At 32.2% G+C, this 19,162-nt stretch overlaps 3 protein-coding genes across 8 annotated transcripts; 2 read left to right on the forward strand and 1 right to left on the reverse strand.

The window, feature by feature from the left end:
- Nucleotides 1-319: 319 nt before the first annotated feature.
- On the reverse strand, nucleotides 320-1,061 carry LOC116344894. The gene is made up of 2 exons (XM_031773743.1): nucleotides 969-1,061; nucleotides 320-878 (listed from the first exon to the last, which is right to left on the reverse strand). Exons 1-2 carry the CDS (start codon nucleotides 1,017-1,019, stop codon nucleotides 459-461), a joined length of 471 nt encoding a protein of 156 aa, XP_031629603.1. The 5' UTR covers nucleotides 1,020-1,061; the 3' UTR covers nucleotides 320-458.
- Nucleotides 1,062-5,371: 4,310 nt separating this feature from the next.
- Nucleotides 5,372-12,420, forward strand: LOC116344800. Of its 6 annotated transcripts, none has more exons than XM_031773553.1 (6): nucleotides 5,372-5,613; nucleotides 11,468-11,506; nucleotides 11,569-11,663; nucleotides 11,721-11,951; nucleotides 12,009-12,122; nucleotides 12,197-12,420. In XM_031773553.1, exons 2-6 carry the CDS (start codon nucleotides 11,482-11,484, stop codon nucleotides 12,266-12,268), a joined length of 537 nt encoding a protein of 178 aa, XP_031629413.1. In that variant the 5' UTR covers nucleotides 5,372-5,613; nucleotides 11,468-11,481; the 3' UTR covers nucleotides 12,269-12,420. The 6 variants fall into 6 exon arrangements, with proteins under 6 accessions (XP_031629413.1, XP_031629417.1, XP_031629419.1 ...); XM_031773559.1 differs by lacking the exons at nucleotides 11,468-11,506; nucleotides 11,569-11,663; nucleotides 11,721-11,951; nucleotides 12,009-12,122; nucleotides 12,197-12,420 and adding exons at nucleotides 10,230-10,290; nucleotides 10,357-10,447; nucleotides 10,517-10,693; nucleotides 10,773-10,889; nucleotides 10,959-11,208 and having other exon boundaries at nucleotides 5,437-5,613; XM_031773556.1 differs by lacking the exon at nucleotides 5,372-5,613 and adding an exon at nucleotides 11,046-11,366 and having other exon boundaries at nucleotides 11,444-11,506.
- A 1,113-nt stretch (nucleotides 12,421-13,533) lies between these two features.
- On the forward strand, nucleotides 13,534-16,311 carry LOC116344784. The gene is made up of 5 exons (XM_031773524.1): nucleotides 13,534-13,949; nucleotides 14,366-14,674; nucleotides 14,749-14,925; nucleotides 15,356-15,493; nucleotides 15,571-16,311. The coding sequence occupies exons 2-5, from the start codon at nucleotides 14,582-14,584 to the stop codon at nucleotides 15,643-15,645; spliced, it is 483 nt and encodes a 160-aa protein (XP_031629384.1). The 5' UTR covers nucleotides 13,534-13,949; nucleotides 14,366-14,581; the 3' UTR covers nucleotides 15,646-16,311.
- The last annotated feature ends 2,851 nt before the right edge of the window (nucleotides 16,312-19,162 follow it).

Consider the following 19,162-nt stretch of genomic DNA (forward strand, 5'->3'; position numbering starts at 1 on the left):
AATTTAAAATATATTTAAAAAAAAAATCACTATATATGTGCACAATGAGAGCATTGGAACTGTTGCAATTGCAATTTTTTTATTCGAAAATAGTATACTCTCACACAAAAAAAATGAAATTTTGAATGTATTGGAAAACTTTCGATTTGTTATTGAGAAAATTAAGAAGAAAAAAACAAAATTTTGAGAAAATTTATTATTACAAAAAAAAAAAAAAAAAACAATTGAAATGCGATAACAATAAAGAGATGGAAGGCAAAGAAAAAGATACAAAACCAAAGAAAAAGTATTTTTTTTTTCGTTTATTGAGCTAAATTCAAAAAATGTTGCCAAAATAATGTTTCTCTAGTGATACACATTTTTATACTAACATAATTTCACTATGGACTCTTGAACTTATTCATTTATTCGATACGTCATCATCATCATCCGTTTCATGTCATGATTATTTGTTATATTTACGTTAAATATTCTGGTTCAACTTCGATGTTAGTGAAAACGAATGTTCTTGCGATTGGTGTTGGCGATTGTGCGTGAAGTAAGTATTCTTCAATGGGTCTGTCGAAAAAGGTGCGGGCAGGAGCGGGTCGATAAATATGTGTTCGCCTTGGCACGTGATATTGTTGACGAGGTGGTGGTGATGGTGGCATTGTTATCTGTGGTTGAATCTGTTGTGGTTGATATTGTAGTTCTACCGGTGGTCTATTAATGATGATGTTGATTGGTTTTGCAGTGATTTGTTCGGTAGGGTATTTTTTTACTGGATACTTCGCAACTGGATTGTACATTACATTTTGAATGTGCGGATGAATCGCGTTGTGTTGATGTGGGCTCCTCATTTGCTGCTGATCAAAATTATACTGCATCGTTTGCATTGACTGCAAAAATTTGATGAAAACAAAAAAATGTTCAAAAAATTAAAAAAAAAATTAAATTGAAAAAAAAATCTTCAAAAAAAATGGTTTTACCATTTTTGGTGCACAAGCCCAGAGCATCAGAACAACGAAAAAGTTCGACATGATGGTTCTTTACTTTGACATTTGCTAATGACTGATTATGAGAGCATGGCTCTATTTATAAGTGAAAGAAATTGCTGTCATTTGCATTAATCAAATAGATTGCATCACCTTTTATGTTGATTTTGTTACTCCGCTTCAATAACGGTTAATGTTTGAAAGAATTCTATTTCGCTGATGTTGTACTCTTATAAAAAGTACAAATCAATGAACACTTCAAGGTTCTTTTTTTTTGTGTGTGTCTAATTTTTTCTATGTTTCATTCAAAACAAAACAAAATCTTATAATTGGCACCAGTTTTCATTTCGTTTTCTTAATTTTACTTTCTTTGTTTATTTTCACATTTTCATATTGATTGATTGTCACACAATGGAGTAGGTGTTCATTCGCAAAACATGGACGGAGAAGATTGCAGTTCAAGCAGTTTTAGTTCGACAAGTCGTGCATCATTAGACCAACCAGATGGTTTCCAACATTCGTCACGTTCACCATCGACCAGCGGCAGCGGTGAGAATTTAATTGTTCTTTGCCACGGTGATTCAAGCAGTAGTAGTGATTCACCATCATCATATCAAAATGCTGAATGAAAATGATTGTTAATTACCATTAATCGTAAACCGAAATGTTTTTTGCATTCAACACTTAAGTAGCTTTTCTATTTAAATAGAAACGGTAGATTATTTTTTTCAGATGTACATGTAGAACAATTTGTACCATTTCCAAGCTAAATCTCATTCCGCAATTTTGTTTATATATTTTTCCAGTATATTTTTTACTCTAAATGAATAGTGTAATCGAATGTCAAAAACATGAATTTTGAGAGATTCATAAAACGAAAACAGAAAGAAGATGAAAAAAACGGCCATATTTTTATCGATATCGAATATCGAAAAATAGCTTTAATAGTTGTATACCTTCGATTGCACTTTTCATGAAAATCGAAATCTAACTGTAACATATACAAATTCTTATTTCTACAATCGAATTTTTGTACGAAACAACAGACGAAAATCAATGGAGATAAAATTCCTTTTATTAGATTATTTTAAATCAGTGATTGAATGAATTATATATTTTTTTTGTGAAACTATTGAAATTATTATGTACTTTTCATTATTTGTATAATCTTTAGCGAAATCATTTTGAACGCAATCTGAGTTTTTTTTGTTCTTTTGAAATAATGTTTCTATTAAATACTTATTAGTTAAAAAAAATAGCAAAAATATGTGCATTTTTATTTTTAATTTCAACAATTGTCTATAAATGCGTACTCACACGTAAATAAAATGTATCTGTTTTTATTTCAGATTCCATTTGATACGTACTTCGTCATCCAAAACTTGAAGTATGAGCGTATCGTAAAAAAATAAAACAAAAACAAAAATGCACCGACTGTATAGAATTTCCAAGATTTTTGAATGATTCATTACCACATTTTTTTCGAATTAAATCATTCTGCTTAACAGAAATTTCTATAGAGATTAAGAAAATGTTAATATTATATGAATCTAATCAAATTAAGAAGATTTTAAAAATCATTAATTGGGTTAAGTTGTGACATACTGATCAAATCAGAGATGATAATAGTTGATAACTTTAGAATCAATTTAGTTGTAAAACACATACACACACAAGCATTCTGTTATTGATTACGACTTCAGATTTATTGAGATAAAAACAAATGGACATTTTTCTTTGTATCGTTACATATCTATTTTAAATTTAAACCAAAACAACTGGACGTACATATTTTCAGTTAGAAATGAAAAACCTCAATTCGAATGTAAAAAATACAAAAAAATATATATATATTTCAGTCTGTGTATTTCAATAAAGTTGTTTTATATCCAAAGCTCTAGCGCAACAAAATTGTTTTAATCACCTTGTTGTTATACAGCAATATAATATTGAACTTATTGACCTGGAGAAAACATGGTATTGGGGGGGAGGTAAGCATAAACTAACTGTAGGGAATAAAACTCATATTTTATGACTTTTCACTCAGATTTCACAATGTGTACATGCAACGTAATGCATGTCGGATTTTTATGTTCTGGCATAATATGGAAGAAAAGTAGAAAAAAGCAGGATAGTTTTATGAGTTCTGTCGCGGGTGAGCATTGGCGCCAACATTCTTTGCTAGTCACATCTTATAATCAATATCAAGCACCCTACGACGACTCATCGATGGCACAATATCCAGACTATTGAATGTTATGAAGTCAACATACCCCCCGATGTAAATTAACGCTGTGGAAAATTTTCTGGCTTTGTGTTCCATTCGAGAGAAAAGAGTAATTTGTGCGTGTTTTTTCAATGGGTCTGGAATGTCAAATTCGGAATGTCAAAGGTAAGAACCATGACTAAGCAAATTCCATCGCACCGTTATAATTGCCAATCTAACACAATTCCGGATGCCAATCATTATGGCTTCATGTAAAAAAAAAATCGCTCCATTTCGAAATATCAAAGGAAATTTTCGTTGAAAATGAGCTCATCGTCAAATATCATGATTATTTATTACATCGGGTGAATTGGAGTGAAAGAATTCCACATTATAATGACCAATAAAACCGATTCCATGCTGCATTTAATGAATTCTCATAAGTTAGAATCAACCCGCACTTTTATTCCCCCTTTTCAGTGTGCGGTTTTAGAATAAAAAAAAAAGGTTATAAGCAAATGAAAATGACATCATGCAATATTACATATCTGATAAGACGAAAACGAGAACGATTATTCAAAGAATGCGCTATGAAAATGCGGTTCATTTCAATCACAATTAATAAATGTTAAACGTAAGCGTTAGAATTTCAAATAGAAAAATACTTTTGACTGAAATATGTGCATGCATATTCTACCAGCCACATTTTTTTTGTACTATAACGTGTATGTATACATGTAAGTCGAATGTTTTTCTTCAACTCTTATTCTATGCACTCTTTAAACCGATATACGTGTATTAGAATTGCATCGAAACGTATATTTAAAGACCATATATATATCATTAAAGATTATTCAATGACGTCGCATACGAATCAAAAGTAAGCATTAGGTCATCAGAGCGATGACAAACCGTGATGCGTTTGTTTAAGTAAATTTTTCGTTGACCTATTGATTCGTAAAACGTGCGAATGACGCTTGGAATGCAAAAATAGTGTCAATGAACACAGGGTTCTGCATGTTAAGTAGCATGCATACATAAACAGATTACTATCAATTTCTCAGAACGGAAATATGAAAGTAGACTTGTTTATATTTATATATAAATAATGACGAAAAAAAAAAACAGAATGCGATCAGTTGGCTTCATTTTCTCATATCTAATCGTGGCCACTATAACTTCTTTTCCGTCTTATATTTTCTATTCTTCTTAAAAACATTGAATCGACTATAAATGTTTGTATAAAAATATAAATGGCGTCATATGCGCAAAGTAATGTATATGGAAATCTTCAATGCTTCACGATTTTCAATGGGCTTGGCGCAATCGAATCAAATAATTACAATTAATTTTGATGACTTCAGCCCGTAGATTTATTTGTGTGATATATGAAGAACGAAACCGATGAGCAACTCGCGGTCAATTAATTCAAGGATTGAAAAGACTAAGACTAGATTAAATTCAATGGGAACCTTCGTATCACGTCACCTAAGCATGTTTCTCATTTTTGTTGAAAATATTTATGGATTATGTCAAGAGTCCACACATTCCAAGCCATTAATTATGCTGCTTCTATTCTGAACTCCATATCAAAATAGCATATAATCTCTACAGCGTAGTTTTTTAGTTTTATTCATAAAGAAATTTGCTTCCTCGAATAGTATTTTGTACGTGATGAAGTCATCGATGATTTTGCTCATTTTTTGTGTGTGTGGCAACATGCTATCTTGCCCAAGATCTGAATACGAAACTTTTGTTTCCGTCCGAACAAATTTGTTAGCAGGAAAAGAACGAATATTCTGCTGTTAAAAGTGTTTATAAATATAATTAAAATGAAAGCGACAATATATTATATCATATTAAATTGCTATATCAATACTCATCACACCCATTGAGTGTATTGACTAAAGCTTTTTTCGCGGGAACATTGTATTGAGTCATTTGTGATACGTTTGCAAACCGTTGTTGTTTATGTTTACTTCGTACGTTCAATCGAAACATTCTGTCTGAATATATACATATGCGCATTTTATTTATTGCTTACTCTTTCGTTCTCGCCATCCATATCCATTGTAATTGGAAAGCAGCGTAAACACGCAGTAAATACACACACAAATACATGTACGCTCGATGCGTATGTTGTTGTGAAAAATACGCGCTCCAATGTTGTCAACACTTTGAATCACGAAAGAAAAAAATAAAAACACACAGCAGCCAAGCGGTGGCGTAGAGTTATTTTGGTTTTGTCCATCTGGATTTTAGTATAGTTTCAGTCGTGCTCAGTACAAGTATTCATTTTTCGAACGTTGTGCATTTCTAATTTCAATAAATTCCTTAAAGTGTTAGAATCATATTTTCTGTGCAAAGTGTGTATTCGACAATAGTGTTTTCATAAATAACACACGATTTTTCTATAAAAAGAAACAAATCTAGGTGGGTTTTGAAACTAGATTCGCTAGTTTTTTTGTTTGTTTGTCGTTTTTAACAGATTGCAGTTTTTTTTTAATTTTCAATGTTTTTCTCCACTTTTCATACATATTTAACTGACTTTGAATTATTTCTTTTTTCCAATCGAAAAAGTCATCATTTTGTTTACCAACTATGTTTTTAACACCTTGCTCATTTATTATATTGCATAAAAAATAAATAACTGTGCATTTTTGTGTTTGTAATTCAAAATGCAATCGATTTTAGTGTGCTTTAACCGTTTTTATAGTACTGACGATATCAAAATCAGACTCTCTGTGAGAATCAAAAATATTCTACAAAAAAAAAAACAATCTGAAACTGAAGATGAGAATAAATGAGCTCTTGCAGCTCTTTGGATATTTTTAAATAGTTTCCACATTTCGCACAAATTGAAAATTGAGAAATTGGCTTGACTCCCACTCATTCAATCGGAAGTTCCTAAGTTTCACGTAGATATTTGGCTAATAAATTTTGATTTTAAATAAAAAGCAAAAAAAAGTAGTGCGTAGAAATGGAATTCACAGTAGGCAAAAAAAAGAATTCGAATCAAATTATAGAAACGACTATATTAGATGCGATCAAATCAATCAACGGCACACCTTCTGTGAATTTTCATTGTCATTATTCTAATTTTGTCTGAGTTTTATCCATATAATCCAATAGATACAAAACACAATATTCCAAACACAAAAACCCTATTATCTTTGTATTTGAATCTTTTTACGGATGACAACTAGTTGAATGGTCTGCATGTTTGGTTATAAAACTTGTAGCATTTGTGTGTGTGTTTTTCTTCTCTGTTCATTGAATTCTTCAGTTGAACTTTTTTTAAGGCAAAAATGATACGCAATTTTTTGTCTCTTTGAACTATGTTTCTTCGGCCAACGCCTAAAATTTTGTAAACATTCACGAGCGTGTTTTGAATAGTTTCAAGGGAAATGTGTTGGTTTTTTAGTTTACAACCGTCATTTGTCAGTTATTCGAGTCGGACACTTGCATGTAGAACTTTTTGGCGAGAAGCAATGACAAATGGGACACACAGATTTTTGTGTTGTATTGAGAAATATGCCGATGATCACATCATTTGCCTATTTTTAAAAAAGACGTTTTTTAAAGCAGTAGCAGCGAGAATAAAGCGCGTCGTCATTGAATATGCTTATGGATTGATGAGAGTTAAATGTAAATCAATTGTTTACGAATATTTATACAGTTGCGCTTACGACTCAACGCTGTTTTTTTCTTCTTCGTTTCGTTCGAGTTGCACAGTTTTATTTTGTTCTCTCAATGCCAGTCGCGACCTGAATCTCTCCAAAATAGACTGCAATTAAATTGCTGAGAATAATAATAAAGATAAATGAAAACAATCAAAAATCGAGCAGATGCAATGCACGAATAAAACTGAAAACATGAACTAAACCTTCTTCGATGCGATCATAATTTTTGTTTACAATTTTTGATTCAATATTTTGTTAAGGTTGAAATCTTACTGATAAAAACCAGTTTGTAGCAAGATCTCAGTAAATTGATTTCAATATGGCTTGTATATATTTTGAAAAATAAAAGTTGTTATCAAGCTCAGGACAGAAATTTACATTTCCACTTGAATGAGAAGTTGACATTTTTGTATAATACAGAAACATTGTGCAAATCGCGTTTAAATCGAAATTCTCTCTTTGAAAGTGGCCTTGGTTTACTCAAATCTACTTCATGCGCAGTATGAAGCACACTATATTCACCTAGCTTTGTCCTTGCTCTGTGATGTTCCTTCGTTATACATTTAATGACAAAATACTAGAGTAGCTAATATAAAAATTCTTTTCAAAATTCTAGGCATGTGTGCCGACAGACAAAAAAATATGACTTGTCCACAGCGTAGAAATAATTGATGGCATAGAACAGAAGTAAAACAAAACTTTATGGCCACAACTTTCGCCATGAACAGTCTGATTCATTTACTAGTATGCATATATTCGCGTTATGACATCAGTCGCACGCTAAATGTTTTCTGAGAACGCTGCTATATTATCGAGTTGCTTTGCCTCGTACACGCTGTGTGTATGCTAATTCAATGGATTATGATTTTGTTGTTGTTGACGTGTTTTTACGGGAAAAAAATAGTGTCGGGGCGATTACATCATCGATTGTTGTCGCATTCCACTGCTGAACCTCTTCGCGGCTGCTCGATATTATGATGTCGTCAGCATTTTGTTTTTGTACATTTTCGAAGAGTGAGATAATCGCGGTGTCGTCGATTTTGACGAACAGGTTATATACACATACATGCAAACCAAATCTCAAAACGAAACAATTTCAGCTAAACAGTCAATCACATCAACAACAATAACAGAAAAAAAACGGAATATATCGCGGCGGTAGTTCTCCCAAAAAAACGACGCATTTTCTTTTGACAAATTTAAATAATTGCTATGAATCCATTGTTTCTAATTTGGTTTGATTTAGTCGATGAAAACGTTTTGTCACTGGATTTATATATATGTAATCCATTCATAATTATACAATAGATTTAATATTAATGATTTCGAGCCGAATATTTTGGATTTCGAAAACTTCAAATACAATGAACGTGATGATGACGAGAGTGGTTCCTGAATTTTAATGGTGCATTGTTTATTCGCATCTACCTGGGTTTCTCTTGTACATTTGACTTTGAATTTAGTTAGTGAATATTTGATCATGATCAAGTTGTGAGCAACATTCGAAGAAAAAAACAGTCAACATTTGATACAAAAGTCAATACTTGTTTAAAAGGTTCAAAAAAAGTTTATACGACAATTTTTTTTTCACTTTCAAAATAAGAAACGAAATAAAATTCACGCAGCCTTAAATTCGCACGTCACATTCAGATACATTATTGTAGTTTATTATGTAGCAACAAAAATTATGAAAAAAATTTATCAACCACATTTCTGGCATAATAGACCATTGCATATGACTGAATAGCTCATTTGTTTATTCAAATGGATTTTTTGAATTTTAATTTTCAAACACACATTCTCCTTTACATATTATCATAGCTATCATTTCGTCACTAATTCGGTGGATATTTTTACTTTTTATGCATACACAATATTTCCACATGCCATTTTAAAGTGCAGGCTTTAACATTTCCGAAAAAAAAAACATTGTCTGTCACTTTATTATTGATATTCCAATAATCTATGTAAGTCTGTCACTCTTTCACCAATTAGATTTCAATTATGATCAATTAGATTCAGTATGACTGATGAGTGTTGGATTATAAATATTTTTCTTACAGTTGCTGCCATCAAGCCTTCAGAAATAAAAAAAGAAATTTTACATAAAATTTGAAGTGTATATTTAACAAGATGTCACAACAGCAAACTGTACGAATTACAACAACCGAAACGTCCAATTCTTCGGCACTTATTATTAATTCGGGCTATTTGAAAACACCGGCTGGCCTCTTGAAAGTCTTACAATTTGTAAATACCCTTTTGATAAATGATAATCGCATTTTTCAGTTGAGTAATTTTTGAATTAAACAAAATCCATCTGTACAAATTAGATTTTGGGATGCGTTTGCGTGGGTATAATTGCTTATCATTTTAATGATCACGGTTTTTCGGCCCAATCAGAGCTATTCTTCTATTTGATGTGCGTTACATTTTTGATTTGTACAACAATTCTATTGATTTCGTGCTTGATTTCTTGGAGCACTGGTGGCATTATATCCAAGACAATCTATGTAAGTAAATCAAATTAATGAACATTTGCACATAGTATCATGCCCATACACATACGATCTATTTGTTAATAGGAATTAATCTATCATGCGATTGCTGCCACTTTGATTATAATTGCATCTGTTGCCCTGATTGTCGTTATAAACGATCGCAATTCATCACACTACTATCGTCAAATTTACAAACAACTTCTGGCTGCTGGTGTAAGCATTTTCTCACTTTAACGATGAATACTAAACGTTCGTATTAAAATATACAAAATGCGTTTCTGTTATTTTAGATCATCGGCATTTTGAACGGATTGCTCTATGCGATCAGCACATACTATGCAAGTCGTTCATACAAAGGAATATAAGCTAAATGATGCTGATTTAGACAGAAAAAAAAATCGAAGTGAAAAACAAACACAACTTTTAATAAGATGACGAAAAAAAAACACAATTTTTTTTATATAAAAACTATTTGAAGAAATGCTTTTAAGAAATATTCTATCACATATTTTATTCAAACTACATTAACCAACTCAAATTGAGAACAGTATTAGGCGTTAAGCTAGAATATAAAAGTACAATTGCAATACATTCCCAAAAATATTTAAATATTATATAAATGGACATTTTGCAGATATTCACTTTGAATAACATATGCCATGCCTTAAAGCACTCGATTGATTTTAAATTTACAAATAAAGTATATTATATGTGTAAATAAATGTATGTTCTCCATCTTTTTCTTCTATGTATGCTGGAAATGGTTTGAAAATTCTAATCAAAAATTATTAATTTATATTTATAAATTTCGCTTTGATGTCAAAAAAATGTGTGAATTTAATGAAATTTTATTTATAATTTTTAGATTGTGAAATTAAAAGAACAAAAATCACTTGAAAAATGTCACACTCTGTTACAATTACAAGGTATAGTATACATAATAAAGCAAAAACAACAAAACAAATAATCAATCTTTAAAACATTAACAATAGGACTGTCACCACATCCAACAACACCTCGACACTTGTGTTGAATATAGGATACCTAAAGTCATTACCTGGACTACTCAAATTGACACAATTGGTAAATAAAATGATTTGGTATTACACTCTTTTTATTCAGTCACTAATTAACTGAATTATTTTCATGTAGATTATTGGTGCCGCTTGCGTTGGAATCATTTCACATCATTACGCTCGTTACTATGACGGATTACCGGAGCTCCAATTTTTGTTGGTTGCCACAACATTTTTGATTGGCACCTTTTGTCTATTGGTTTCTTGTTTATTCTCACTCAGCACTGGTGGCATCATTTCCAAAACAATTTATGTATGATATACATTTTTTTATATCTTTATCTTTGTCATATCACGTAATAACTTATAAAACATTTTCTTACATACATTAGGAACTCATCTACCATACCGTTGCCTTTGTTCTTTATTTGATTGTGTCGATATGGTTGCTTGTAAAATTGCAAGACTATAAGCGATACGATTTCTACAACAAGTACACTATTGTTGGGGTAATTATTTATACGCATTTTTAAATGTCGATTAAGTTTGCTGAAATCAAAATTTTAATTACTTTTTAGGCACTTGGTATTCTCAACACCCTGTTATATCTTTGGTCAGCAGTGATTGCCCGAAAGACTTACCGTGGAATTTAAATGAAACTCCGTGAATTAAAAAACAAAACATACACAAAAATGCAAACAATAGTAGAATTAAGTTAAGCCAAATATTAATTGACCGATGTAGTTGTGTTCAATTTCTTTCATGTTCGTACTTTTCCAAATTCTCTGTATTTACAGTTTTTCTACAATAAACATGCTTTAATGTGAAGAAAAACCGTGATTAGTTATCATTTTGGTTTTATTTCAATATTGTTTTCTTTTGTGGATGGGTTTTTTTTTCTTTTTACTAACATTATGTGTGATGCACGTACTTTCTTATTAACAAATGCGCAATGTACATATTATTGCTTTGCAATTGCTTTCGATGTAAGTACATGTGTTGTTATCAGCTTCAATAACGTCTGTCATTTTTCAGATTCATCACAAAAAATAGTAATTGTTAGATTTTATTTTTTGAATATTTACAGATTGAACCGGCAAAATGTCTCATGGTGCAAACATAACAGGTATAAGCACAGCAAATGTGTTTGTTGTGTGTGTATGAATTAAATATGTTCTGTTTTTTTAGTAACTCGGACAGTTACAACATCCAATCCAAATGTTATCATCATCAACAAGGGTTATTTGAAAACACTTTCCGGAGCTTTGAAAATCGTTCAACTTGTAAATAAATGATGTTTCATCAATATTTCGATATAGATACATAAAATTATCTTTCAGATTTTGGGTGGCGTTGTCATTGGTCTTCTCTTGAAGAACTTCTACGATTATCCCTACTATAATTTTCACAATAACCATCCGTATATCCCGCATTACGGTTATAATGTGCACGTCACTGAAGTTTTACTGGTTTTGGTGTTGGCTGTGGTCTTTTTCATTCTTTCCGCCTGTTTATTGTTGTCTTGCATCTTTTCTCTGAGCACCGGTGGATTGATATCCAAAACACTTTATGTTTGTTATTCCAAATTCAATCGATAATATTGTAAAATTCATTGTATTTTTATGCAGGAATTTTTATATCATCTTGTTGGATTCATTTTACTGCTCATTGCATCGATTTTACTGTATGTGAAGATAAACAAATATAATCTTGTGTACTATGATTACTATCTCGCAGCAGTGGTAACGTCTTAAACTAATTTATTTTCGATTTTCTATAAACATTTAATGTCCTTCCGTTTTATTATGTTTCACAGATTGTATGCGGCGTGAACTCTATTCTATATCTTGCAAGTACAGTTGTTGCTTTTCGTGAGTATCGTAATTAATTCAAGAAGGAAGATTACAAATTAATCCAGTTCATATATCCTATCATTGTTTGAGTTTGTTTGTGTGTGGTTTTAATTATTGCTTTAAAGATTTAAAAAAATGTTGATGCTAATAAAAAGGTGAAATTCACCATGATGTTTTGATGTGTTAATGTGATGTCTTTTATTTCGAAATTTCATTCGTTTTTGAATGCCATTTGGAAAATGCAAGAGACCAGGGTGAAAAATTGAAAAATATAAAACAATGGCCTACCTTTAGGAGATTATTATTACTCAGACCATCGAACAATAGCACTGTGAACCACATATTACTTGTAATATATCTCCAGTCAATACAAGTATTGCTGAAGAAACTTGAAAATATGCACATTGACCATGCCATTGATAAACGGTTAAAAATAGGATTTGGCGATAAAATGTGTTCATTATCACAAACAAAATATGAAGAACGAATTCTCATAAATTGTTTTTAGCCGAAAAACTCCCATACACGATATTTGGAATGCGACCACGCATCGATCATTATTAAATTGATGAACAATCGGAAATGTTTATTTAATCTCAAAGTATTATTTTCTTTCAAAATCCACCAACGATTTAGGTGAAGCCAAATCATTAGTACAGTATAACCACCCATCAATAATATATGTATGAAACGTAACGAGTTCATTCTCCATGTGGTTCCATCGTATTTGATTTCAGCCCGACCACGCCACACCTTTGGATAAAAGAATCTAATCAATCGATTGATAAGTGTAAAAAAAATTCTAATAATTATAGCTTGAATGTTTTGTTCTCTCCTTTATTTACTCAGTATTTGTTGATCATAATGTTTATCATTGTTTCAAATCTGCGCATGAGTAATCGCGTCAAATTTTGTTTACACAAAATTTAATCATCGACATCGCGCAGTGCATATTCTACGGTGCACAAACTTGTTTTCTTCCTTTTTGTTTTGCTTTCGATTTCGTTCATATATCTTGTTCACCGCGAGTATACGGCATTTGGTGCTGAAAGTGAAACAAAAACATAAACGACGCGTATTGAACGAAGACTGTATTTGTTGAAAACACCGAATAAAATATGTGTCGCGGATTCAACACGGCAATAACGCGTTTTTTTTACTTTAATTTATATCTGAGTACTGATTGAATGGCATGCTGCCACATTAATACACTGAAACAGTATGAACGCGAAGGCACTAGAGGTTGCTATGTTAGTTTATATTTATATTGTATTCGGTTACGAGTACACAGACACGCACCGAATATATATGGCTACCATTGACTTGTCGTTAGCCTCGTGCACACATTCGGTATCGCAAGTCAAATTTACTTTCTGTATAGAAGCGGCTAAATAATAGTCGGTTTGGTTCAGTGTATAACAACCCGTAGACCAATATACGAACGCAGGCTTGTGTTCACTAATAATGTGCTATTCTTGGTAATTTGACGGCCGAATCGCATGCAAAGAAGGAATTTGACAAACATTTCGAGAACATACATATTCGTTTTTTTAAAAAAACGAACGCGATTTTATTCAATGAACGATATTTAATTAGTTATGTATTAGGTGTTTTTTTTTGTTTTATATTTCTGATTTTGTTTTTACTGTGTGCCTTTTCACATTTACTTCCGACCCATTCAATTGATTTCGTGCGATTTGAGTGAACAGAAGCACTGTGAGTATTTTTCATGGAATGGTGTAATTTTTGATTTCAAATTCCAACATCGAATTGGTGAAAAAAAAAGAAAACACAAAACAAAACAAATGAATATAAAATTCTGCAGTGCACATATATTAATTGGATCGTTTGCTTATGTCTTTTTTTATCGTTGTGATTTTCGATCTTTATTCCACTTTATTGCCATAAATGGTTCTTACTTCAATATAATTTAATTTTGTGAATCTGTGTAAAGTCTACGATTCACGGTGACGTCGATTATTAATGTATGAGCTGCAAACAAATTGAATATATTGCACGTTGTTTTATCTATATGATTTCATTCTTAATTCATATAAGGTTTTTGTTTTGGCTACGAGTTTTCGTTGCCAGCCAATTCTTCACATAAATAACACTTAAATGTCTTTTTTTAGGAATTTTTAATGGGCTTAAACCTTATATCTTCCTGAAATTGAATGCATAGTGATTCAATTTGTGCAATGTTCATATTCAATATCGAAGCATCGAAGCTGTGACAGAATTAGTTGATACGTCGAATACGAGGTGTCTTCAAAATTAAAAATAGAATTGATTTAAAGTGAAGCGCATTAAAAAATCAACCAAAAATTGATCCGATAAAGCTTGAAACAATGTTGACGAACGAGTGTGAGCGGGATATACAATTGGAATTGAATAGAAATTATTTGAAATCGTTTCCAGCACGATTGAAATTTTGTCATATCGTAAGTTATATCGAATGTGCATTTGATCAATTTCCATTAAATGGTTTATTTTTTTTATTTTCATTTTGATATAGTTCCTATGCACGCTGGCCTCAGGGTTATTATTCTACTACACATCTGACAACTATTTATTGACATTTATTCCAATTTGCATTGAATCGATACTTGCACTATGTTCACTCATTTTCCTGGTGTCATCAACAATTAATTGGAATACAACGGGGAAAATTCGGATGGCACGAATCAACTTTGTAAGTTCAACATAACATAGCCCCCATTCATAATGATTGAGTAATGCGAAAACAGGTGTTTTTGTGGTGTGTTACTATCCAAACAAAAATAGCCACAAATAAGTAAACACACTAATAACATAGAAAAATGTGAACTTCAAGGTTTTGCCCGTGTCTGTCTTAATATCGATTTAAAGTTCCGACACATGTTGGCGACATTCATTCGTCCAATACGGCACGACAACTAGAGACAATGGACATTTTTGTTTATCGTTTACTTGATATTTATAAAAAAAAAATTGGGAAGCCCCACATTACCTTTGTGACTCCATTAACACACATTTATTTGATGGAAATATCTCACGATTTACAAAATTAAAGGCTAAAAATCATATCAATATAATGCTTTGTTATCAATCTAAAATAACGTAAAAATTTCTTCTTTTTTCAGATTTTTCATACAATTGCAATTATACTTCTTATAATTAGTACGTTTATATTGCTTATTGGCGTTACAGTGCAAATACTTAGTTACAAAAATATTTTAAAATACCAATTGCCATTTATTGTTTCGTTGTTTGTTGCATCGGTGAGTAAAATCGAAAACAATTTCAGATTAAAATACCCATTCAAATGTTTATTGAATTTACCTTTGTTTTGTTACAGATTCTAAACGTTTTAAGTGCATTATTGTATTACACATCGATCAAGTTGGTGCGAACTACTTGTGAAAATTACTAAGTTCCCGATGTAAATATTTATTCACATAGTGAGAAAGTCGGCGAGGTCACCGTATTTTGATTTTTGAGTCCATGTGCACTGAAAATAAGTAATACGTTTCTTATCGCAATCGAACCATCGGTGATATTTTTTTTTTGTACTGACACATGATAAACACAATTCAATCAAATGAACTTTAAGCGATCGCAAATTACCAAAATAACGTGTGGAAAATATTTTAAATCTGTTTCGTGTTGTTTTTAACAGATCTGGATATAATCAGGACGGGAATCGGAAGATTTTACAAAATAAACATAATTTGTTCAGATTTGAATGGCTAAATTCATCGAAATACAAGAGTAATCGTTCTTCTCTACTGTAGTGAAACAATTTGAATTGATTTGTAAATCCAGAAAGAAGAGAATCCAAATACAGAGTTAGAGTGCAAAGCATTTCAGATATAAATTTTTTTAAATGAAAATATTGAATAGTGGTTAGACGAATTTATCTACTTTTAGGCGATAATTTTTTGATTGAAAATTATAAAAAGTATATTAATATTGTTTGATCCATTAATTTTAATGTATTTTTTCATGTCGATAGTATTATTATCTATCTTGTATTGAAAATAATTCCAGTTGAGAATAAATGAATTTAATTAAAATATACATTTGTTAACCATGCCAATTAAAAATAATATTAATTGCCTTTTGACTTTTTTAATACAAGACAATTAATTGTCTAGAAAGCATCATTGTTTTAATATATTATGAATAAATTTGAAATGACGCAATGAAACAGACTAGTGCAATGAAGATTTTGAACTGAAATACTTTTACAATTATTATCTTATCAATGCATTTCTTTTTATTCTAATTGGACCAGGTGACTCAGAAAATTAACATGGCAAATGCCAAATATGTACGGACGTACAACAGTGCCATTCCAACGGTATCCAAAACACAATCTAATATATATAAATACGCAAACATCAAAAGTTTTGTACCTCTCCTGCCAACAATTTTTATCGGATCGAAATTTCAAACATACCGTTGGAAAGGTATTGACTTCAATTGAATGCAGCAGCAATATATTTTATATCTATAAGAAAGAGTCGTCGTTGAAAACGTTAATACAATATATTTGCACTAGTGTACGCCTTTGGTTCGTTTTGACCGGTGATGGTTTTTTCCTATCTGAATAGCGCTAGCTATTCGCAGCGTTTGTAAAGCATTGCTGCCCAGATTCTGATTCGAAGCGGTTCGTAGTGAAAGGGTGAAAGGGAAGAATGCATCATTTGAAGTGAAAAGAATGTTCATGTTGATGAAATTACCAAAACAATGCAATTGATAAGGGTGTAAAAGAGCTGTTCGAATTCAAATACGGGATCTGCATATGCCGGATGTTTCCGTTGGTAAGTTTGGTGAACTCGGCCAGGCCATTTCATCGGAGCGTTTAGAACTTCATCGTCGACCGGTTTACAGTTGGGGCAAACTAGAAAACTAAAGAAAAAACAATAGAAAATATAAATTGCATGTATGTATTGATTGGATAGGTAGGTAGCTATATATAAAAATACTTACCGGTCTTTCGATTGACGTTCTGGCACACTCTTTCGTTTCTTGAGCTTACGTCCACATTTGCTGCACTTTTGCGATGTATTGTGTTCATTGATTGGCAAAACGAATACATAGTCACTGGCGGTTCGTTGTAATGCTTGATTTAGACAACGTATATAGCCTTTGATCGGTGAATTTGATGCAAATTTTGCACGATTCGTTAAACACACACAGCTGGTAATCCAGATAGGTACGGTACTCGGCACTCTTCTTCGATGGCGATTCGGGATATGTTTCACGATCTTCACGCAACTCACGACATTTTTTCTCAAATGCACCGCCACAAATTCTCTGAAGCCAGGATCACAACCTATAATTATTGGTTTATAATTGTTTTAATTTGACCCGAATCGTATGCGCGTTGTATGATTGGCGACACTGGATCTGGTTGCGCTGGATTTGCAACAGCATTATTGGCACCATCATTGTTGGCGTTGGTATTGGCGTTACGAGCGTGCCGAATCATTTTCAAATGGGCCGAAGTCCCATCGGTTGTGAACGAAAAGTCGAATATTTGACCCGGTTTCTTGATTTTCGCCAAATTTACATATTGACTCCAGAATGTATTATATTCGCCATGCGTCCAACTACCTCTAACATTTGGAATTTTTTCACCACTCCCTCTTTGATACAATAGATTTGTTAGCAGTACGAATCCGTCTGTATTGAATCGTGCATGATGTAAGCCATTGCTTGATTATGGCACCGCCACAAAAGATGACCAATTTCGATGCGGATTGGTTGCATTGTGCGCATGAATAACTCGTTGCAAATTCAACATCTCGTACACGTACCTATTGTATTGATTGAAATTTAGTTTAGTTGTGAATGAATGAATGAAGGAATATTTGGTGTACAAAAAATTAGTAAATTTACCAGTTATCGTCATCGTGTGTTTGGTACAGCCAACCACGTGACACCGGCAATGGTTGTCTTCGTTGTAGCCCTCTTCGTCGTCGTCTTTGTTGTTGCCGTGGTTGTACCAGTGGTGGCACTAACGGTTTCAATTCATCCCGATATCGTTGCAATTAAACAGTATTTGGTTGGCTGGTTGAGTTCGGGTCACACAGATAATTCATTAATTTGTTTATTTGTCTCTTTGTTGCGCCCAAATTTTTAAAGTAATTGCGCATGTGACGTCGCCAGTGCTTTTTAACGTTTGTTTTCATGTTTCTATCATACTGCTCGATGAGAAAGTGCAATACTTGCTCGGCATTTTTCAGTTCGATTTCAATTTCGACGTCGTTTTCAAACAAATAATTACGGAATTCATCGTCCATGATGTAGCCATTTCTTCTTGGGCATTTTTTCACAGATCTGAAATATTTGTTTGCATTGAACTTTGCCAAAAATTCAGCGCGTATATTGGCATCGACGTCATTGTCCACCAGTTGATTCAGTTTGAAAAGAACGTAATCAGTCCATTTTGTCGGCCAAAAAACTTCTTGAAGACTGAATTTCGATGTAACCAAGAAACGATATGTTAATCGAATGTGGCAATGCCACAGTGGCATGTTGGGCGTTTTACATTTTTTTATCCATTATATGTTTGCAACATTGTGTGAGATACTGATGAACCGATTTTGCTTCTGTGATTATTCGTCCGCCGGTATAACAGTTCAAACATACGCGCACACTCAAACGTTTCGTCGAGCCGTAACCGCATGAACGTAATTCCTCAATGTTAACAACATCACACACAAGCGCATACACACCCATACGCTGGAATTGGTGATTTGAAAACCGTTACATACGCGCACACTCAAACGGTTCGTCGACCCTTTTGTAACCATTCAGCGAAAAACGCTTGAATGTTTATCGATGTATAAATCGATATATGAATCGTAGCGGCGAAAGAGTAGCTCTTATTTTTCTCCAAATAATACTGCAACATAAAGTTTTTTATGAATAGTTTATTT

This window comes from Contarinia nasturtii, unplaced genomic scaffold, assembly GCF_009176525.2.
Source record: "Contarinia nasturtii isolate CC-2019 unplaced genomic scaffold, AAFC_CNas_1.1 Cnas_scaffold_1182, whole genome shotgun sequence".
In the NCBI taxonomy this organism is placed as follows: domain Eukaryota; kingdom Metazoa; phylum Arthropoda; class Insecta; order Diptera; family Cecidomyiidae; genus Contarinia; species Contarinia nasturtii.